General features: G+C 36.2%; 1 protein-coding gene across 1 annotated transcript in view; it reads left to right on the top strand.

The window, feature by feature from the left end:
• ADGRA3 (adhesion G protein-coupled receptor A3) overlaps positions 1 to 23648 on the top strand; it is a 55685-nt gene that overhangs the window by 15881 nt on the left and 16156 nt on the right. Inside the window, exons 3-10 of the mRNA XM_027686553.1 lie at positions 4985 to 5056; positions 6383 to 6454; positions 7709 to 7780; positions 9300 to 9460; positions 10385 to 10598; positions 11453 to 11617; positions 19332 to 19533; positions 22640 to 22789. Of these exons, the coding sequence (XP_027542354.1) occupies positions 4985 to 5056; positions 6383 to 6454; positions 7709 to 7780; positions 9300 to 9460; positions 10385 to 10598; positions 11453 to 11617; positions 19332 to 19533; positions 22640 to 22789 (1108 nt within the window). The remainder of the gene's footprint in view (positions 1 to 4984; positions 5057 to 6382; positions 6455 to 7708; positions 7781 to 9299; positions 9461 to 10384; positions 10599 to 11452; positions 11618 to 19331; positions 19534 to 22639; positions 22790 to 23648) is intronic.

Below are 23648 nucleotides of genomic sequence, written 5' to 3'. Positions count from 1 at the left end.
ATGGAGACAACAGAAATAAATTCAGTCAGCATTTAAATAGTTAACTCAGACAGTATCATTGTCATTTAACATTACTGTTTACTAGGGGAGAGATTTTGTATGCATTTCATGCTTCTTTGTTCCTTCCTTGTGATGTTGTACTTGACAGCAAAAATATTTGCCATTTCTCTTTAGTGGTTTTCAGGTAGACTTCAGATGTGTTGATATATTTAACTAAGGCCTCTAAAAAAGTAAATCAAATGAATGCCAGGAACATGTATCTGCATAACAATTGATTGAATTTTAATCAATAATCACAACTTCATAATTCGACTGTTAACATACTAAACTTGTTTTCTCCTGTTTAGTTCTTGGACATTTTAATAAAAATGTGCATATTTTTTAAATGGTTTCTGTTATTTTATCAATTTTTCAGGTGAACTTGGGTATATGGTATCTACAACTGGCAAGTTCTTGCACTTTAGGTTATCATTTTACTCAAATGTGATATCTCTTGACTTTATCCCCATCTGACAATTCTGCACTGTTACTATTGAAAGGGAAAAATTGTTTTATTTGTTGGTTTTATGCACCAAAACTTTGAGGAAGTACATTAAAAATGGTAGCAATTTCAAATCTATTTGTTAATAATTTTGTTCATATATGTTAACTTATGAAAGTGTGAATTTGTTAATCCATTATTTTGTAAAGAGGTGGATAAGCTAACCAAAGAAGAGTTTTATTTTACTGGAGGGTGAAATGTTTGTTAGTTGTAGTAGGAAATGACTATGCTATGTCTCTATCTACTTTTGCAGGGAAAAAAAGCATGCAAATAACAGTAATCAGGTCAAAGACTTTAACTGTGTTAAGTGGTAATAAAAGGGTCTGTACAAAAAGATATGAAATATTTTAATCTCCAGTGACATTGTTATGCTATATTTTGATATTAGTTCAAAGTTCAACAAAGACAGATGCAGGGTCCTGTACCCATTCACGAGTACAGGCTGGGGGCCAATGTGCTGTAAAGCAGCTCTGTAGAGTAGGACCTGGGGATCCTGCTGGACAATAAGCTGTTCATGAGCCAGTAGTGTGTCCTTGTGGCCAAGAGGGCCAATGGTATCCAGGGGTACATTATATTGCCAGCAGGTTGAGGGAGGTGATCCTGCACCCCTGCTCAGCCCTAGTGAGGTGCACCTGGAGTGCTGTGTCCAGTTTTGAGCTCCGCAGTACAAGAAAGACATGGAGCTCCTGGAGGAGGTTCACTGGAGGGGTATGAACATGATTAAGGGACTGGAGCATCTCTGGTACAAGGAAAGGCTGAGGAAGCTGGGCCTGTTCAGTCTCATGAGGAGACAACTGAGAGGGGACCTCATCAATGTCTATCAATATCTGAAGGAAGGGTGCCAAGAGGATGGAGCCAGGCTCTTCTTGGTGGTGCCAAGCAATGGGACAAGAGGCAATGGGCAGAAACTGACGCACAGGAAGTTCCACCTGAATATGAAAAGGAGTTTCTTTACTGTGCATGCACTGGAACAAACTGCCCAGAGTCTCTCCCACTGGAGATATTCAAGAACCATCTGGATGCAATCCTGGGCAATGTGCTCTGGGATGACCCTGCAGGGAGGGAGGTTGGACCAGATGACCCACTGTGGTCCCTTCCAACCTTACCCATTCTATGGTTCTGTGAAACATAAAAATTGAGTCATGGACCTCTGTTGTATTTGCCTGCGTAAAATCTACACCCTATAGAGGTGTGGGAAGGATAGGCTGATTTTTGTGTAACGTAAAATCTATTTCTGCAACTTCTTACTTTGTCTTCTTGCCTCACTTCCCTTTTGAAAAGGCATTCCATTATAGGAAGAGTTCATGGTAGCTCATACGTTTCCTGTTTGACATTCACTTTCAGGTTGTGTTAAGGAAGAAAAGATAAGATATCCAATGGTAGTTGAGAAAGCTAAATAATGTATATATGTTGGTATGTGAATATATGCATAGTTTGTGCCTGCAGGATGCTTTATTAATAATTAAGACAGTATTTATTGTGCTGAGACAGAAAGCAGTAAATTTTTAAGTATGTATACGTGCACTCAGTTGGTTAGAGCATGGTGCTGATTACACGAAGGTTGTGGGTTTGATCCCCATATGGGCCATTCACTTAAGAGCTGGACTCAGAGATCCTTGTGGGTCCCTTCCAACTCAGAAGATTCTGTGATGCTAACTTTTAAATCATAGACAACTGGCTACTGAAACATTTCATTTTAAAGTCTAATGAAACGAAAGGATTTTCTTTTTCAACCATAGTTAAATGTAAGTAATCATTCATTAGGATATTTTTCACATCTTAACAAGAACATTGGGTGTGGCATTGAGGCTCTTAAAAATGTTTTTGCTTATTAGGAAGTTGCTATTTGCCTACTTAATCACGGATTTGATAAAGGACTGTTCCACTTAGACACAACAATATCTTTTATAATGAGAACGGTTAAACAGAGAGTTGTGTGATGGTAAAATTTGCATCCTTTGAGGTTTTCAGGGCTTTACTGTATGTAACAGTGGGGCAGTTCATCTGATTTAGTTGTACTTTTGTGCCACAGTTTGGACTACATGACTACCCTCAACACATTCCTTAAAACCTAAGTTTTTCTACTGTTGTAACGTCAGTTAGTCACCTTCACTGATAAATATGGGGCATCCTTATTTGCATTGTTATTCAGATTTAGGAGAAAATTTAGAATCTTTCAATAGGTTTTCAGTGTCAGATTGCTTACTACCTTTTTTTTTTTTAGCAGTATTTTTAATTGCTAGACCAAAGATATAGTTACTGTAAGATAAAAGATGTTACCCTAACTCAAATCCTCTTCTTTTGGGTTTCTCTTGGACAGGTTTTTCTTCTATTTGGGCAAATAAGTATATCTTGTCAGTTGAACTTTGCCAAAGAAAAATTAAAATCAAAGTTTGAGATGATTAATTTTCTGTTGCTAAAACTATTTATAAGTATTTATAAGTGTAAAAACAATGAAAACTTCAAAGCCAAATGCAGCTTTCTAATGAGATTGTCTCCCCCCCACCCTTTTATGTGAGAATTATATCAGTGTGTTTGATTTAACCATTACTGTAATTTCTTCATGTCAAAACTGCCCTAGATGCTGGAGTCCTGGTAGTTGTACCAGCCTCTGTGTGAATATATTTTACTGTTTCTGAAGGGCTGCCAGACATGTCATCACTGTTAATTTTGACATCTTTAGGTATCTCTTATTTCACAGTTTTCCTTTCCTAGTACTTTTTGATAGATGGATGCGTAACTAGTGCCTACGAAGGACTGCCACTGGGAGGCATAAAAAAACCAAAACAAAAGAGACTCCCCGACTGTTGTAGTTGCAGGTTGAGAAAATTCCAACACTTTGGACATTCATCTGTATGAATCCATTGTAATGGATTTCAGAAAGAGCTTTATCAGGGAGTACTCTTTGACTTTGTGGAGTGAAATTAAAGATCACTGATAGTCTAGACTAGTGGATTTCCAAGGCATGTTGTCAAGGTTTTTCTCCCTCAGTGTTTTCAACAGTGAGATTTTAAGTGGGAGTTACATGATTTTAAGCTGAAATTTTAAAATATGAACAATAATTATAATTTTTCTTCTCTGCTCCAAAGACTGTTGGTAAATAAGCAATGAATAACATTTAATATTCTCAGATTTGTCATGGTGTGGTACTGTGTTTAAAAGTCTGCTGAAAGAGCCAGTTCTTCAGGCTCCTGATACTGCCATTATACAGGGCAAGAAAATAAAGTTGGGATAAGAGAAGTGTGTATATGAAATTAATTTAATGTATTGCAAGGTAAATTTAAAGTATTTCAAGTATTTAAACTTTTTATTTACAGCTTCAAGCGTGATCCACGTGCCATGACACTGTTGTGCTACGATTAGTTAATCTGTCTGCAGGAAATGCTGTTGTGAAATCTTGGGATGAATTTTATTTTCAGTCATGCATATCTCTGTGATGGTAGATGTAATCCTCTTGTACTACTTTCTTTCAGGAAGAATTATTAATATTGTAGTAGATTTAGGAGATGTTTTTTCTACTCTTGCATATTAAAACAGCTTTTAAATGAAGTCACTAATTTTCTTTTCGAATGCAGAATGTTCAGATATTACCTAGGAATGAGAAATTTTACTTGTACTAATAAGTGTCTGTGAAGTTTCAGATAGTAGTCTAATAAAAATCTTGGGTGAATAAGGAGGTAGAAATAATTTTAGCATACATGCAGTGATAAAGTTTGTTCAAAACCATATAATGCTGTCAGCTGCTTTCTGTGACCTTTCAAATTAAGCTGTATCTTCAGAATATCTCAAGTTGGGAGTGAAAAATCCTGTATCAATTGTAAAGCAATTTAATGCCATGGTTACTTTACATTTCTCCTTACAGTCCCTGAGAATTTAAGATTTAAAAATCTGCTCTGGAGTTATTTCACCAGCTTTATTTGGGATCTTCAGCCAGGGCTTTCTTTTGTGCCAGCAGTGTAGGTGGAAATTTGCGATGTTGTGTCATCAGTGTATTTTTAGGATCATGTTTTGCTCCTTTTGGTAGATGTTGGGCACTACTGAAGTATTGAAAATTGGATAGACTAAAGAAGACAACATTGTTCTAAACGATATCGTACTGTGTAATAAGTAAATGTTTCACCCTGCATAGCTGTAATCTATTCAGACACAGTGGGAAAGTATCTTTGACTCTATACTCTTTCATGTGATATGAACTGATAGTATATTTAAGGGAATACTGCTGTATTGTAAGGGAAACATGCTGTTTCTATTCCTCCATATAGTTAAAATACAGATTTTTAAATTTTGAAAGATGCTACATCAGAGAAAGTAAAAATCTGGGTTATTTTTTTTTTCTTGGAGATTCTCAAATAAATTGAGGCAAGTTTGGTGTATCTTCATGCATGTATATCTGTTTTAAAGTGTAATTTATGGTACATGTAATGTCTTAATTTTTCCCCACAGGGATCTTAAGAACAACCTTATTAGTACCATAGATCCAGGAGCTTTTCTGGGGCTTTCATCTCTGAAAAGACTGTAAGTAGTATATCTAGCTAGTCAGTTTAAACAAAACAAACAAAACAACCCTCAGAGGGAGTAAGTCTTAGGTTCTGGAAATTTAGACAGCAAAGCTATTATATATTAAAAGTTGAATATATATATGCTGTCTAAATTTATACACACACTCATACACACATGTGTAAAACAAAGCCTGCTTTCAGTCTTATGACTGAAGAACATCTGCTGCTTGTGGCTTGGCAGTCGCACTGTTCTCACTGACAGTCTCTTGTATTATTCCTTTCTTCTTGTATTTCAGTGGCGTGAAACATCACTGAGTGAATGTTTATTCAGAGCTTTGATGCCATCAAGTCTTGTTTTGTTAAATGCTAAACTCCTTAAGATTTTTTTTTTCCATAGGTCATAGTGGAACATAGAGTCCCTTGCTATTAATATTATGCTGAAGTTACTGCACTGTTAATGCTGCTTTATTGAAGGTTATGCCAAAATTCCCATTAACACATTTTTGGGGGATTTATGCCTTGGCTGTAAAAGTTCTGTACCAGATGAAACTAGAAAAACAAGATTTTAGCATGTTGGCTTCTCTTTTCTTTTTTCCTCTTTTTTTTCTTTTTTTTTTTTTTTTAACACTCCAGATTTTTGGAATGTCTGTGACAACTTTTAAGTCTTGGTGATTTTGCCACTACCTCCCTCCCACCCCTGCTTTTCTTAATTTTTTATGGTATATATGTTGATTTGTCACTGATCAGATGATCTGGTTCACTTAAAAGGAAATAGTGCTGGTAATTGCACTTTTGAATACCTTAAAAATAAAATGGAAGGACTAGTTCCAGATCATTACTACTTGCAAGCTTAATTTTTATTTCTTTAAGAATGTTTGGCAATTTGATTTAAGACCTATATTGAAAAGTATATAACATTTAAATATTTATCTAGGTATAAATATAGAAGTAGTCTTATTTATGTATAATAAATGCACTAGTATAGGTCTCTGACATTAAAAAATTAAGTGATGTGGCACATGTGATGAATATGCTGTATTAATATGAGAGTTTACTTGGTAGGGATGTAAGCCTATCCTTTTCTAGGGGAATTTCCTGGTAAGGCTAGGCCTGTTGAACTGTATGTAGGCAACTATAATTACTTAAGAAATGGATTAAGGAGTCTATATGCATGTGTATACAGCTATATAGCAGTTCCTTGGGGGTTTTGCTGAAAAAGACCAAATATATATGTGGTGCATTCTGTTACTCATGAATCTTAGTTCATATACTTCTGTTAGCAGACTGTATGTCATTTGAAAATAAACCGGTTCATTCTAATGTTTCTTTTTCCTATTTATAGAGACTTAACTAATAACAGAATAGGCTGCCTGAACGCAGATATATTTAGAGGACTTGTAAACCTTATTAGATTGTAAGTATAATTTGTTTTATATAAATATACCTAAGTTTTAGCTTTATGTAAGTTAACATTCTTTGTTTCAAGCGGAGTAGTTTGTTTAAGTGTGGGTTGAAAGACAGACAGCTTTGTTACTCAGTAGCAAGCTTAAAGAGCAGTGGGGCCAACCCAAACCATATTATTCCCTGCTCTGTTGGCCTTGGCAACAGCTTTCCAGTTTCTCAGAAGGTATAGCAGGGGAGGTGGAAGTGACTAGCAGACTGTACAAAATATTTTCCTTAGAAAAATATTTCAGAGTTATAGAATCTTTTAATATCCATGCCTTCTAACATGGCATCGGTGTGGGTATGTTTTGCTGGCTTTCTTGCATGTTTTGTAGTTCTTTATTTACTTTAGAGGGGACCCCTGGTGGCCTAGTGGTTAGCGTGCAGGACTCTCACCTCTGCGACCCAGGTTCGAATCCAGCCAGTACCCCGGGCAGATGGAGTCCGTTAGGCCTGTGAGGCCATCCATCTATGAGAAGGTCACTCTAAACAAACCTACGTCCTGAGGACCTCACTGCCATTGTCCAAGCTTGCTTGGCCCCGGCAGATGAACCTTAGGATTAAAGGGTGGGCTCAGTTCAGCGCAGGCTGTGTCTCACCTAAAAAAAAATCCATTGCGCAGGCTGGAAAGGTAAAAGACCTTTCCCCAAATCTTCGTTCGCGAAGATGGGCCATTATTAATTAATTAATTTACTTTAGAGGATAACACGTATAATTATGAAATGTTTCCTTGCCCTGGTTTTTGGATCCTTTCACACAGTGCTTTCACTGATATATATATATATATAAATAAAATATATAGGAAGTGGTATGTATAATATTTTTTAAAAATATTCAGATTGATCAAACATGCTTCTTACAGCATGTTAATAGGAATACATCAGTTCACTGTGAACAGAGAAGTTTTCCAACTTCTTGAAAGCTATGCTCAACATGTGCTGATTGTTGCTTTAAATAAAAATAAAGTCTTTGCATTAATTTTTTTTCACAATCTTAAAATTCTTCAGCTAAAACAGAAGTATTGGGGAACAGTTTATTTTGGGATATTTTGCTAAGCTATTGACACCTGATTATTATTCTTACAGTCTTGTGAACTATGAGAGAGTGAAATAATAGTATATTGTAGTTTGTAAAAATAGTGTTATCTTGAAGAGAGTGGGGATTTTTTATTTCATATGTTGGTTGTTTGATGATAAGTTAAAATCATGATACTTTTATTTCTCAGGAATCTTTCTGGAAATCTGTTTTCTACAGTTACTCAGGGAACATTTGATCATCTTGGTTCACTGAGGTCTCTGTAAGTACTTACTGCATCTAATCTTAATTTGCATGATCCCTTGTGTTCTTAACAAAAAAACATATTATATACACTTGCTTTGTTTTGCATTTTTACTTTTAATCCTCCTAACTGGTTTTTCTTATCTGAATAAGCACTTGGCAGGTGTATGTATGTACAGATATTTGGGTCTTTGTACAACCCCCTTCAAAAGCTGCTCACTATTTGTTACATAGTTCTGAAAGAACAAAGCTCAATTGGCATCTGGGCTTCCAAAAGTTTTATTCTGAATTTATCATTTATAGTAAATAAATAGCATTTTTTACCTTTATAACAAGGGGATCAAATACTTTTAAGAAAGATCTTAGTCTCTGAATAACAGTATAGTTTTGTTACGTGTAACCATGGGTACATCATGTTATTTTGCTCTCTTAGAGTCATGAGTTGTAAGGAAGAAAGTAAATGAAGAAAATTCAGTGGTGATGATTAGCTTGCATTTTTTCTTGGTAGTCATGACAATTGGCTTCCTGTACTGTCTTTCTCAGAAGCTTTGATTTCTGGCTTTGACACTTGAGTTAATTTCTTTTTTTATAAAAGCAAATGTTTCTTTTCCTCCTCCAGCTTCTTTTAATTGTTCGTAAGTTGTTATTCCTGGTGTTTTAATTGTGTGTATAAAGATTACTGTCCAAGAACACCACAGATCAGACAGGAGAACCTGGATATAATCCTTGACATTAAAAATGTGTGTATCTGGAGGAATTCCTGTGAACGAACACCAAATGAAGTTTCACAGGAATGTTGATTTCGGGTTTGAAATGTTCTGCCTGTGATGTTGTGTTATCCTGTAGACATTTGTAAATGAAAAAAAGTTTTCACTAGACGTAAAAACAGTATAGACATAGCCATATGTTTTGGCATATTTTTAACTGTTTCAAAACAGATAAAATACTAATTTCTAAAATTAGTTCATATTAATGTCTTTTTATTTAGCTGACTTCAACAGACATCTGTGGGGAGGTTTGGTATAACTTTTTAGTAGAAAGTACTAACTTAACAGAGAAGACTTTATGAATCAGTTAAAAACCTTATGATTTTTATATAAAGCAGAGTAAAATTGTGTGAATAGTGGTTCTGGAAAGAGAAATGGGTGAGAAGCTGTTTCTGTTGATTTACTGTTAAAGCATTTGATAAAATTAAGCAATGAAGTGTGTTCTTAAGTTATGATGATGCATATGCGTGAACACCCTCCAGGAACGAAACTGCTAGAAATTTTTTCATGTGCTGGTATTAGATGTTCCTCATTTATGGAGAGAATTCCTTTTCTCAGGGAGTATGTTCTTTTGTTCTCAGATCACAGTTTGCAGAGGATTAGAGTATATTCTAGTGGGTAGAGGCAGGCAACTCCGCTGTATTCTGGAGTTTCACTGCTTATTGTTTGTGTGTCTGTGACAATGAAAGGCATTGCACAGCTGTTGATGTCAAGCTTTCAGACCTTGGAGTTTTGCAGTTTATCACTGTAAATACCCATTTTTTGTTGCAGAGAATTTCAGACTGATTATCTTCTTTGTGATTGCAACATACTGTGGATGCATCAGTGGTTAAAAGAAAGAAATATAACTGTACGTGAGACAAAATGTGCCTATCCCAAGTCACTTCAGTCACAGACAGTGACTGGTGTTAAGCAGGAGCTTCTGACCTGTGGTAAGCACTCCTGACAACTGAAAATTGTTTTCTAAAGCATTCTATGTTCTGTTAATATTAGGGAATAAACTTTCTCTGCTTTTTGTTTTCCTAAAATTCAGCACTTGTATGACAGTGGTAATAGTGACTCCTTTTCAGAGGCTGAATTTTAGTTGTGATTCAGTGTTGCTTGCTTTTGGAAATAAGTAAATTGATGATTGTGGATGTTAGTCTGTAGAAGCAAAGGATGAGTAGCATTCTCTAGAGATAAACTCCTTTTTTCTGCTAACCTGTGTTTTTCAGAGATTTTTACCTAAACTTCACAAGAGGAATTGGAAGCTGATAATTTCTTTCCAGAGTCTAGCTATCTGACTTTACATGTGTGAATTATTCTAACCCCAAATTTCTGAAGTTAAAAAGATCTTCAATTACTTTCCTACATGGTGATTCTGCTCTTGATTAGACTTCTCGTGACAAAACCATTATCAACTTGCTTAACTACTTCTTTTATTACAATTATTCCATCTATAAAAATGAAAAACTATATGTATTTGTGATTTTTGAGTCTTAGTAGTGAGAAGTTGTGAAGAACTAAAATGCATAAATATATTTTTCCTTCAAATTTGTTTTTCACTCTTTTGCATGTGGGCTAGCAAAAGATTCTTGAAATATATTAAAGGAGTACACATTTTGAAAAAGAATATGATGATAATTTGTATATTTCAATATCTGATGCACTAAATGTTTATATAAATCTTGCAAGATGCAATTTACAAGGTTATATTTTGGAAATAAGTAAATTGATGATTGTGGATGTTAGTCTGTAGAAGCAAAGGATGAGTAGCATTCTCTAGAGATAAACTGAGTGTATTTTTCTCCTTTTTTGAAAATTACGTCTATAACAGATTCTTACTATTAATTGTGGGTTTACTTCTTGAATTCTAGAACCGCCGCTTGAATTACCATCTTTCTATATGACTCCATCTCATCGTCAGGTTGTCTTTGAAGGAGATAGTCTACCCTTCCAGTGTATGGCTTCGTATATTGATCAAGACATGAAAGTCCTGTGGTATCAGGATGGGAAGATAGTGGAAACTGATGAGTCCCAGGGTATTTTTGTTGAAAAAAACATGATTCATAACTGCTCACTGATTGCAAGGTGAATCCATAGGGAGAAAATGTATTTCCCACTCCCTGTTTTCTGCTCCGATTTGGTGACTGTTTCCATAACCAGTAAGGTCCCCTCATATTCTCACTGAGTGAACATATGTAGACAGAAACATCCCAAGTAGGGAAGTAGTCTGTAACTTCAAATATCTCCTCCTACCTATAAATTTTGAGGAAGGAGATCTAGAGATTTGATTAGTCAAGCCTACATGCTTAAAATAGGATTAGCTAGAGCAAGTTGCCCAGAACTGTTGCAGTAGGGTTTTAATTTTCTTCAAGTTTTACTCAATGCAGTTCATGTAAAATATGTTTGTGGTAGGCCACATTTGTTCTCTTAGAATATTAAAATGGTGAAAATGTTGAAAACAAGGCATTTAACTGAACTACTTTTGGATTCTTCACTCTTGACTTACTCGGCATCTATGGAGTGGTTATATATCCTGTAGTTGTACTAGTAAATTAGTACTTTGGTCCTTATAACAAATCATGCATTTGGAAATTTATTTTAGTTTGGCCTTTCTGGAACAACTGAATGGTTTGTGTTAAAGAGCAATGATAACACATAAGGAATTTGGACTTCTCAGGTCTTCTTTCTGAAGTCAAGGGACTTTTTCCCATGGCTGTTGTTTTTCTTTCCTACCTTGGCAAAATTGAGAGCTTGAAGAATAGTAAATAATTCTCTATTAATTACAGTACATAGAGTTGTAGATAGCTCTGGTTTTGTAAGATCACTCATGGTTGTATGTAATGTGTTTCTCCATTGTCTTTCTGTATATCATCTTTTGGTAAAGCTTATATAAATTTTGTTGCAAGACTGAGTTTTATTTGTTTGTTTTATCTTCCCAGTGCACTGACAATCTCAAACATTCAGGCTGGCTCCACAGGAAACTGGGGTTGCCATGTGCAAACCAGACGTGGGAATAACACAAGGACAGTAGACATCGTAGTCTTAGAAAGTTCTGCACAGTACTGCCCTCCAGAGAGGGTTGTGAATAATAAAGGGGATTTCAGGTGAGTAACCTCAGGGTTTTTTTTCAGAGGAAAGTCCATTTAATCTCGTTTCTAAGATTTTATGCTTTAAAGGCACCTATGTGGATGTTTGCTTGTAAACTGTGTTTAATAGATTACTTGTATAAAAATATTATATGCTGACAGAAGTGCATGAAACTATACCATGAAATGTTAAACTTTCAACCAGTTAACACATCCTTGAAAGATATGGAAAGTAAGCTATTATATTTGAAATATATAAATGAAATTATTGGAATAGAATTAAACTTCTTAGATTACCTGTAAGTTAGAGTTGGACTACATACTGACAGGGTGATTTCCACCAGGTTATAATTCTCTATTTAGAATCTTTCTGCTCACATACAACAGAATCACTATATGAGAAGTACACAGCATAGTTTGGGGTTTTTCCCCCATTGTATTAGAGTAAGTAATATGAATGGTGCTGCTTCCTTTTAATGATTGTTGGGACTGTAGTGGTAGCTCTGATATTCCACTGTGTTGGGTGTTGCAGAGTATTTTATCTTTTGTTCTTATCTCTTCACCTGTTTTCCCTTTTCTGATCTTTCTGCTGCTGGTTACTCTAACAACACGTTACTCCTGGAGGTGCCAGCTGTAACAGATAGCTTCTGTATAGATTCTCTATATTTAAGGTAATTCCCTTTATAACTACTCTGTGTTATACCTCCCTGCAGTAGCTCCTACTGAGAATTAGTGTATGTAATAGCATTGTGTTCCCTACGGTGCATAGGGTTTCTTAATGTTGTAAAAACTGCTTTTATCCTCTCATTTCACTTTTCTTATGCTGCTTGGCTGTGTTGATCTTCTGCTTGGTCTTTTGTTTACACTTATAATCTTTCCCTGTGTACATTAGAGTTCTTTGAAGTCATCATCTTTGTATACAGCCAATCTAAGACCATAAATCTTTTATATTAAGAAATGAAAAGTAAGTTAAAGCATGTTGTTGGGACATAATTGTGGGGGGAGGGAAGACAAGCTTTCAAGTACAAAAGGCCTCCTCCAGTTGTAGCTAAAATTTAACTAAACTCCTGGCTGAGAGCATTAGTTCCAAGTTCATCTCCTTTATGTTCATTAGTTGGACAATTGAGAAGAAGGCTGGCTGAGTATGAGCAGCTATTTGTAAAGAAAGTAGTGTAAAGATCACTTGCTGCACAGAGGCAGTTTGGAACTACTGAAGAACTACACTTTCACATTGTAAGGAGTTATTTATATAAGAAACTTTGTGCATATCTTTTTACACTGTGGTGGTTTCAACTGCAGGGATAAGCATTACATTAGAAAATGAGAACTTCCTGCTTAGGGTAAAAGGCAAAGAAAGTCAAACAGATGCATGCTGTATTCATCAAAGAACACATCTATTTAAATCACTTATGCTTTTTTTTTTATGATACAAGTGTGAATTGTTCTTCTGTGATTAGCCATTAGAGGTGAAAACAGATGGTAAAGGCTTATTTCAAAGTGTTTTCCATTAAATTAACCTGTGCTGTTCAGTGACTGTTCAGTGGAATAGGATTTACCCCCTCTGGAATTCAGTAGAAAGAAATAAGATTTCAGGAAATGTTCAGCTTATCAAAAAGTTCACGATATCTGGGTTTACTAAAACAGACTTCCACTTGTAGCTTAGGTAGAGTAATAATAAAGAGTAATTTTTCACCTTTGAGAGCATATGGAAATAAGGCTTTGACTAGTGAGAAATGGTTCAGAGCAGATGGCTGTAAATGATCCTAGGTGAATTTGATTTTATAGTTTTTGAGTTGGAACTGGTTAGTCATTTTAGCTTGGAAGGTGTTTCAAAACTGGCATCTAGACTTTTATCCCTGCAGAGATGAGATAGCAAAGTAGCAAAAGACGTTTGTCATCAGTGTCTTTGGCTCAGTAATAGTTTAGCATAGTTTGTAAAGGTTAGCCAAAAACTTCAGCATAGAACCTATTTGCTTTAATTTAAATATTCTTTTAAGTCTTACTCAGCTAATATCCCTGAATGTGTTACAATCAATGATTAATTGAAAATACAGTTTGTATGTTAAAATGCTTCCACTTCAGTAAATCCTTTAACTGTTGTGTTTAACATGATTTTATGATGGCAGTTGATAGAATTCTTTCTTAAATATAAGAATTAACTTTTTGAGAGCTGTTACTTCCTGGGCATAATATATTTTAAAATTGTAATTATCATGCTAAATTTAGAGAATTACTAGGATGTAATAATTAAAGAATACTGGACTATCTGTAAGCTAATTAAATTATGATATAAAAGCTCATTGTAACTGAAAGTTATTGTTCATTTTAAGAAATGAATGCTTTCAAAACAGAATTAATATATATGAAGAAAAGAATTCTTTTATAGTCTCATGGACTGTTTTTTTTTTTTTCCCCCTGAAATGAAATTACAGTACTTAAACATAAATGAGCCATCTTTTCCCCCACAGCTGTCTACTCTTATGTATATGTGATAAATTTTGAGCACCTAATTATAAAGAGTAATGAAATAAGAGTGTTAATACAGTCCACATTTGCACTTCTGCTAGCAGATAGGTAAACTGTGAAAGATATTGAAGATTAGACTCACAAGAAATTAAGAATACAGACTTACATAGCATTTGTTTGGATGGTGAGAATTTCATTATTCACCTTTTGAGCCCTGCTGGAGGGATGTCCTCTCCAACTCCATCGAAAGAGAATGCCTCCTCAGCTCATCTCATACAGGTATTGGGAGGAAACAGTTCATGCCTGAGAATAGTACAGCTTAACATTCATTTAGCAAAAATAGGGAATAAGGAAAATGTAGTTGAAGCTGGAATCAGTTCCCCCATCTCATTCATCACTGGGTTGCAAAGCAACTCGTACCCATTGAAAGTGTATTGTGAATGAGAGAGGGAAGAGGATAAGGGCCACTGTTCCTCACAAAGCATTTCTTTTCATGACACTGTGCATTTGTATTGGTTTTGTGTATGTGAGATTGTGGCAGAAAGCTGTGAGTTTTAAATTGCCCACCTTCTATGTCTGGTTTAGTAGAAAGCTTTCTAATTCGTTATACGACTAATACATTAGTTTCACCAGTAAAATGTGTCTGTAGATATCTAAATTCTAATGGGGTTCCACATGGCTCTTCTTAGGCCCTGCTCTCTTGAACACCTTACTTATAAATGACTTGGACACAGGACTGGAAGGGATACTAAGCAAGTTTGCACATGACACAAAACTGGGAGGAGCTGTTGACTCCCTTGAAGGCAGGGAGGCCCTGCAGAGAGACCTTGGGAAATTAGAGAGAGGACTGAGCAATCACCAACCATATGAAGTTCAACATGGGAAAGTGCTGGATTCTGCACCTGGGATGAGGCAACCCCAGATGTATGTACAGACTGGGGAATGAGATGCCGGAAAGCAGTGCCATGGAAAGGGACCTGGGGGTCCTGGTCGACGGCAAGTTGAATATGAGTCAGCAGTGCCCTGGCAACCAGGAGGGCCAACCGTGTCCTGGGGGCATCAGACGAAGCATCACCAACCAGTTGAGGGAGGGGATTGTCCCACTGTGCTCTGCACTGGTGTGACCTCACCTTGAATATTGTGTGCAGTTTTGGGTGCTACAATATAAGAAAGATATTAAGCTCTTAGAGAGTGTCCAAAGGAGAGCAATAAAGATGGTGAAGGGCCTTGAGGGGAAGCCATGTGAGGAGGGGCTGAGGTCACTTGGTCTGTTCAGCCTGGAGAAGAGGAGACTGAGGGGAGACCTCATTGCAGTTACAACTTCCTTGTGAGGGGAAGAGGAGGGACAGACACAGATCTCTTCTCTGTGATAACCAGTGACATGACCCAAGGAAATGGCCTGAAGTTGTGTCAGGGGAGTTTTAGGTTGGATATTAGAAAAGGTTCTTCACCCAGAGGGTATTTGGGCACTGGAAGAGGCTCCCCAGGGCAGTGGTCACAGCACCAAGCGTGACAGAGTTCATGAAGCGTTTGGATGATACTCTCAGGCACATGATGTAACTCTTGGGGATGGTCCTGTGCAGGGCCAGGAGTTGGGCGTGATGATCCTTGTGGGTCTCTTCCAACTCAACATATTCTGTGATTCTGTGAAATTTGTTCTAAAAGTAGCACACACTGTAAGACTGTCTGGCATTGCTTGTATTCTTTTGAGAAGGTCATGGCAAAAGATGATAAAATGCCATGTAGGAAGATGAACACAAAGGAAACTCAGCAGGAATAAAAGAGCAGTAACAAAAGAGAAAGAGAGGGGTAACAAAAATAGGAAGGTGGAGATAAAAACAAGGAGAAAAGGCAAATAAGTAATAATAATAAAGGCTATTATAATAATCTAATAGCCTTTGAAGTAGTGTTAAACACTCAAACTCTCACTTTTTTGTTTGATGGCTACAGGAATTCCAGAAGATATATATATATAGCTTAGAAATCATACTTGTTTAAGAACATAGTCATTGAAGCTCTCCTGAAAAACTTGTTTTTTCATTTGAGTCCTAATCTGAGAAACCAGAGAGAAACTGTTTCCTCTTTTTCTAATTCTGTACCACTAGATGTGAATAGTGAGAAAAGGAACAGCATGTGCCATTTTTCAGTGAAAATATTTGTCTTGGCGGTTCTGTCATAAACATCTGTCAGGACTGCAGAATTTAAATTATCCTAAGGCCATGTGGCACTCGGTCTGTAAGGCAATACATTCAGTCAAAACTAAGCCGACCACACTTTAACTGAAAATGCTTTGGAAAAATACAACTTTTAGAAAACTGTCTGTAAAGACAGAGACAAATACCGCTTTCAAAGTGACATCTTTGATGTGGAAACTTAATAAAAAAATTTCGGCATTGATAAATGGTTTTGGAAATTATGTTTTGGCACTCCAGTGGCGTGTTTCTGGAAACTGACTCTTCATTCTGGAAGTGGAGATTTGGGTGTATTATGCAAGGTATTTGTGGGCCTGCATGTCTTCTAACAGCTGTGCCAGCTTATTTATTACTTGTCCTCGTCTGCCTGTGTTCTCTTTGGCTTCATTCATTGAAGGCTTATTATGGATACATAAGAATTGGGAATATAGAAGTATTTCATCTCTGTACTTGTTTTTCCAGTCTGTGTTGAATCAGAATTTATTTCTGTGTTGAATCAGTCCCTGCTGAATTTCATTGATTTGGATAAGTTTACGTGTATTGTATCCCCCTATCCTTCCTTCCCGCCCCCCAGCACATCCATAACTTGCTCTCTCTATGATCAGAGTTGGCCAGACATGATACAATGTGAAGTTTTTATTAACTTGCTAGAGTGAATGTAATGTTGCACTAAAGTTACTGCTGGAATTGTGGCAATTCACAACAAGGCTGTTGTTATTTTTACTGTGGAAGATTTTTGTCCTTTCTGCTACCTTTTCTTCTTTATGGGCAAAAAGATGGTAAAAAACTTATGTTACCATTGCAGAATCCATACCTGTTCTTTTAATTAATTTCTATTCTCTAAAATACCTCTGTATAATTCCAGGCATTTAAAATCTGTGCTAATTATTCTTAAATTTTTCTTTTTTCTTTTAACTACCTCCATTGCCACCAAATCTGGTATAAGTTTTCCTTTCTGATAGTGGTTGATGGTGACACTTCTGTTAACTACTTGAAGTGGCTGCTGAGGCTTTGAATGTAAGGGAATGCTTATTTCCTAGGCTGGATGAAGCTCTGCTATGATACTCAAATAATCTGCTGTCTCTTCTAGTATTCAAATACTCTGGTGATGGTCGTAGTAACAAGTCTCTGTGTCTTAACAAAATTATATTACTACAATATAGAGAAGTTACCTGTAATGCCAAAACTGTGATAAAATTTAGTTAAATTTAAAGTCCCTATTTTCTAGTTTAGTTTGTATTTATCATCTAGTCTTTTGCATTAGATTTCTTACTGACTTTAAATTCTTTTATGGTTGTTGCAATATAGGGATGCCATCAGCAGCTATCTTTTTGTTGCTTGTTGCCCAAACCTAAGTAATGGTCAAAATGGCCTGCAGTAAGAGTCTTTCTTCCATTACTGAACATGCTAAAATTGTTCTGTTGGAACTGATTAAGAATAAATAGGAATTTGAGATAGAGAAGACTTTCAGTATACCTCAAAAGTTTAATCTCTTCTATTATTTAATATAATTGAGAAGTGTAGCCTTTTGCCTTTGTCCATCCCTGGAGTTAATTCTCTTCTCTGAGGAAGAACTGTGATTAATCCTACCATCATCAGTAAGAGGAGTTACTTAACTGATGAATAAGGAGTAAAAATGGTCCTTACTTTTTCAGTTTGTCCGTTTTGGCAATAGTATTTAAGTTTTTAATTTCCTGGAAATGGAACACCCTTCAACGTGTTTACTTCATCCTCCTGCAAACACAGAATTATTTTTTTTCGAAGATAGATATATTCTGAGCATTTCTTAATTTGACCCGTAGCAGTGAATATATGGCCATTTACTAACAGACAGTCCAGATATAAAAGCAAACTTTGAATCACAGTGTAATGCACTGGAACTTTTTGTTTGCCCAGTTCAGTTTTTGGATTCAGCTGCTTTGGACAAGGCCCTTTGAAATACTTAAAACTGAGAAAAAGTATGTTAGCTCGTAGGGCTGTTCAAGGAGCTTGACTTATTTATGGTACGGAAAATGGGATGATCAAATGAAGCTCTGTTGCTCTCAGTTTTATTTAAATCTTATATGTCGGGTTGTTGGATTTGAGATACTTAGCATTCTGCAATTTAAGTATGTATCCTTTTTACTTTTAAAATTTAAGAAATTTAAGTATTAGTGTTTAAGTATTAGTGATTGATAAAATACTGCTTATGCATATATGAACAGGAGAGAGTGCCAGAATCAGGACATTCTTTGCCCTTCTCTCTTCTCAGCATTGCAGCTTAATTCAGGCATGGTTTCCTTCTATTCTTAGTTTTCCTTGAATCAGTTCTGCTCTCATGAGTGATCAGTGCATTAAAGCTGTATTGCAATCTAATTTTTGTATTTATCCTTTATTTCTTTTTTATCTGTGTATATGTTTATACAGATAAAAATTCACAGTAAAATTAGAGGAGAAAGTGGAGAGAATGTTAGAAGTTTTCTTAAGAAGTGCTTAGTTTCATATACCTTGAGTGAAAAGAATTATTTTCTACTTTCTTAACATTTTTATCAAAATTTTTTCCCATTAAATTCTGTTTGGTATTTTGTTTGCAGGAGCGGTCAAAGTGGTTGTACTACTGCTACTATTCTTCAGTACTGTAAATGTAGTCTTCTGTTCATATCTGCAGTTTGGTACTGATATGAATGCAGTTGTTTGAAAGTTACATTAATGCATGCAAACAGGACAAGTAGAAAACTAGTATTCAGCTTGGTTTTATAGTGTTAACAGGTTTTTTTTTTTTTGTGAAGTAGGTAAGGGTTTTTATAAAAAAAACCAGGCTATTTTTAATTATTTTATAAGCACTTCTTCTCTCCACCTGAAACCTCATGAAAGAATTTTAAAAAAGCATGCTAGCATTAGAACTCATTTTGTTAATAGACACAAATATGAACAGCTTGAAAATACTGAAGATGAGCCAAGGTAGCCTTTTAAATAGTTTAGAGATGCTTAGTTTTGAGTGTCTCTTTATTTCATGTTGTAATGCTTAATCCTTTTATTTACTTGTCATGTAAATTTGTCTAAATGTGGGGATTTTTTTCCTTTTGACTCCCCAGGTGGCCCAGAACATTGGCAGGCATCACAGCATACCTGCTGTGTACACGTTATTCTGCTGGCAGTGGGATATATCCTGGCAACTCACAAGATGAGAGAAGAGCCTGGCGCAGATGCGACAGGGGAGGGTACTGGGCAGAGGAGGACTACTCCAGGTGCCAGTATGCAAATGATGTGACTCGAGTTCTTTATATGTTCAATCAGGTAATTTGTGCATTTCTTTAAAATCAAATTATGAAAATCAGATTAATGAAAATAAAACCTCAAAGGATTCTTCATCTCTTTTTTTAAGCTAGTAATAATGATGGTCTAGATCAGTTATGATGAATACATGCATCTGAGTACTGTAGTGGAACTTACAGGTTTAGGTTAAGAGCTTGGTTTGGTATCTCTCTTGAGTGCCCCCAGATTGAAAGTGCAAGGGAAATTTTATTCTTTGTACTCATGTAAAGCATAAGAGAGTGGTGCTTGTTGTGATTATTTTTGTCAGCTGGATGCTCTGTCCTGTCCACGTGCTATAAAGAAGCAAGGCAGGCTCAAGCTGTAATGGAGAACAGCTCTTTTCATTCTACTAATAGAGTAGTCAAATTCTGCTCTGCTTTTGTTGCTGTAAACCTCTGTGACCAATGAGAGTTGACTAGTGAAAGCAGTGAGTATTAAATAGGCTTCTTTAGTCTTTTAGCACTTACCAGGATATGAGAGTGTTGTAGAATTTAAATGTAGCTATGAAACAAAATTTTTCAGCTCCAGGCTCTATTTGAGGCTTATCTAGTTAATGCACACTTTCAGAAGCCCTGTTCTTCAGTGATGTACCCAACCTTGTATATGTAGGTGCTGTGTTGTACATTAGTCCATAAAGCTTTGAACCTCTGGTCTAAGCTTGTTGTTTTCCAGTCCAGTGCGTGCTATCGGATCACTAGTATCATTGCAACTGGGGAAACTATGGAGATGACATTGTCTTCAGTGTGGTGTTTTGGAGTTTATGTGGTGGTTGGTTTTTTGTTTGTTTTTAATAATACAGCTTGGTCACTTGAGTTGATGATGTTGGTAGCACCACCCGTGTCTAACATGGGACCGTGGTGGTTGTCTGACCTCAGGGTAGGATTTCTGTGTTGGGTGAGTTTGGAGCATTTCAGTTTGTGAGGTGACATTCTTTTAGAATAAACTTCACACTGCATATCTGAAGCACCACACCCCTAACTGACACAATTGGGATTTAAACTGGTATTTTCCCTTTTGAATGTCTTAGATTTATACACGTAGTGAAGTCTTGATGTCTGCTTGCTTGCTTGGGCTAAATCCAGTTGGAGGCAAAAGCACTGAACTGCATTTTGTGTATGTGGATTGTTGCTGACTTGTTTCCTCTGTGTTCAGTTGCTTTCTATTGCATACATAGTTTTTTATAGCTCTAGTTCCCTGGGAAAGGTGGCAAGGGAGGGAGGGAAAGAAAGGAAATGCCTCTTTTGGCCCAAGATAAACTTATGGGTTGACATAATTATTTTTATTTTACTGCTTTATATTCCTAGCCTTAGAGGTGCATGCCATGGCTTGGTCACAAGAAACATGTTTAAGGGTGGTGTTTCTTAATGACTGGTTAGCAGGTGAAAGATAATGTTGGGAATCAGTTTGTCCTTTCCTGGGACACAGCAAGGTTGAGTGTTCGCTTATTTAGAGCTTTGATGCTGCTGATTTGCTTTTTTTCTCACCTGGGAATTCAAATTTTCCTGCAAGACCTGTGACAGCTCAATGCTACTCCTGCCTATGTACTGTAGTCCAGCTGCTTAAGAGACTAGATTACTTAAGCTTGTTATAACTGGTTTCGGTTACCCAACATTTATCTGGTTGTGGAATAATACTGCCAGTTTCGTGGTAGAAAGTTTAAAATGTGAGGGTTAGATTGGTACCTTCAAAAAAGCAGAAGTGTAATTTTCATGTGTGAAGTAGATAACTTCCTCTTATCTGCTTAAAAATACATGTACACAGGTATGGTACACTGAAGTAGAGGTTTAAGATTTTTTTTTTTAGGGAAGAAGTGGCATGTTTTCGTTTAGAGTTTTTTTACTCCTTAGAGCCACCTTCTTTTTGCATGTCGTAGGTCTGGAATTTTTAGCAGTATTCTGCACAGAAATTTATTGTCTCTGAGACTAATATTAAATGTAATCATAAGCATCTTTGGAGCCTTTGAACAAAAAGGTAGTTGAGGTGTTTTGAACTTCAGGATTTTACCAAGCATTTTAAATTGAGTAAGGGTCTAAGTTTAAAATAGAATGATGCCCTTGTAACATTTGTATAAGAACATGTATATTTCACTGTTCTTGTTTGTGTATATTGAACAGGTATAGTTTTAGCTGAAAAGTAATTGATGATTAAAGAAAAAATTCAAAGAAATTATACAGAGTATCTGAATTTGAAAGTTGACTTTGTTCAGCATGTGTTATGACTTTGAACTTTATTTGCACTTTAAATGCATGACTTCTGGCATATTGGCAAAAATTATCTTCTATTAGGTGCATTCAAATCTATGTGCAAGTGCTAAGACAGCAGGGACAAAGACAGAGTTGTGCTTATGTAGCACATTGCAAATTTAGTAGGGCAGACTAGATATCTGTACACCAAAAACCAGAGAGACAGAACCTCTCTAGTTTGGATTATCATGGATAAACAGCATCTGAACATGAGCTGATAACATTTGCACAGCTTTCCACTGTGCTATATAAAATTTCCCATTTTCAGTCCCTGCTAGCTCAGGCATGTTGATGTTGTGTATTATTTAGTGAAGAATTTTCCAGCATGTGGCTTGCTTCAGGAATGAAATCATGAGCTCTGTCATAGGAGATCTGTCTTGGTTTTATGTGTGTATTCCTTTCCAAACGTTTCTATAATTACAGAATTGAGAGTGAATGCTACAGCAGTGGTGTGTTTGAATTTGTTTTAGCTTCTCTTACTATAAAATGCTATATTTTAGGAGCTTTCTGTTGTCATGCCTAGGCTTTGGTGAAAATTAAAATAAGCATTTGACAGTACTGTTTTGGGTTTTTTTGCTCCTTTTTTCGTGCAATACCTCTCTCCCTTCTAGGACAAGAGCACAAAACCCAGTTTCTGGCTGCAGGTACAAATCTGCAGGTTCTCTGTCTTGTAGGAAATGTTTTGCTTAAAATCTTAAGATGGTAGTCCTTGGCTACTTAAAACACTGTCATTCCTGTGAGAATTGCTCTCCTCTTTGAGAGAATGCTTATTTATTAATTGATGAAATGTTGTCTCTACCTTGTACTTTTCACTTCAAAATGTTCATGTTTTGTTCTCTATGTAGATGCCTCTCAACCTTACTAATGCAGTGGCAACAGCAAGACAGCTCTTGGCTTACACTGTTGAAGCAGCAAATTTTTCTGATAAGATGGATGTTATTTTTGTGGCTGAAATGATAGAGAAATTTGGAAGATTTGCTGAAAAATATAAAGAGGTAACTGGATAATTTGCCATCACTTTAAAGATAATCATAGTGTTTGTCCTTAAGTGTTCTGAGCAGTGAAACCTTCCCAACACTAGATGCAGGCACTGAGTTAGTGGATTATCAGATTCTATTGCATGTTTTTGTTTGTTTAGTAGGTCCCTGAAGTTGCTGACCCATGGTCACAGACTTTGCATTCGCGCTGAGATGATCCAGCATTCACTGGACCTGTAATGTGAGTAACACCTCTGGTCAGCACTGGAGCAGGGAGATAGGTACAGTAAGTCTGTTTTTATTTAATATGGAGTGGGTCACACAGGTTTTCATTGGTATCCTCTTATTTAAAAATACAAATAATGAAAGCCTCAGAGATCCTCTCAATAATGAATAAAACAAGACTTATCTTCTCCCCTTCCACCATGGTAGGCTGTCTTTATTCAATATTGAGCTTTATCTCTAAGGTTTTCAGTATTCTTCTATCTTGCAGGATATAAAATAAGACATTAAAATAAAATCTTAGAGAATGCTCATTGCTGGGGAGAAAAATACAAGTAGTGGAATAGTCCCACCAGTGGGTAGGAACTCTCTGTTTCACTGCTGAACAGAGGTTTTATTGATCTCACTGTACAGTGCATGTTGGGAAGTTGGAGACTACAATGCCTCAATATTAAACTTATTCGAAAAAATAAAAGGCAAATTTTACCCGTCCACCCCTCAGCAAACCAGAAATGCTGGTTCTACATCCTTTGCAGAACTCCTTGGAGAATTTTCAAGCTAAATCTCCTTTTTGCAATCAGAGCTTGGATTTTTTTTTTGCATAGTTTGGAATTACACACGCAGTTCATTAAATGGCTGCTTTTTTACCTAGTCT

This window comes from Neopelma chrysocephalum, unplaced genomic scaffold, assembly GCF_003984885.1.
Source record: "Neopelma chrysocephalum unplaced genomic scaffold, ASM398488v2 Primary Assembly neopelma1_71, whole genome shotgun sequence".
Classification (NCBI taxonomy): Eukaryota; Metazoa; Chordata; class Aves; order Passeriformes; family Pipridae; genus Neopelma; species Neopelma chrysocephalum.
Note: the sequence above shows the minus strand (reverse complement) of the source record. Positions and strands in the feature narration are given on the sequence as shown.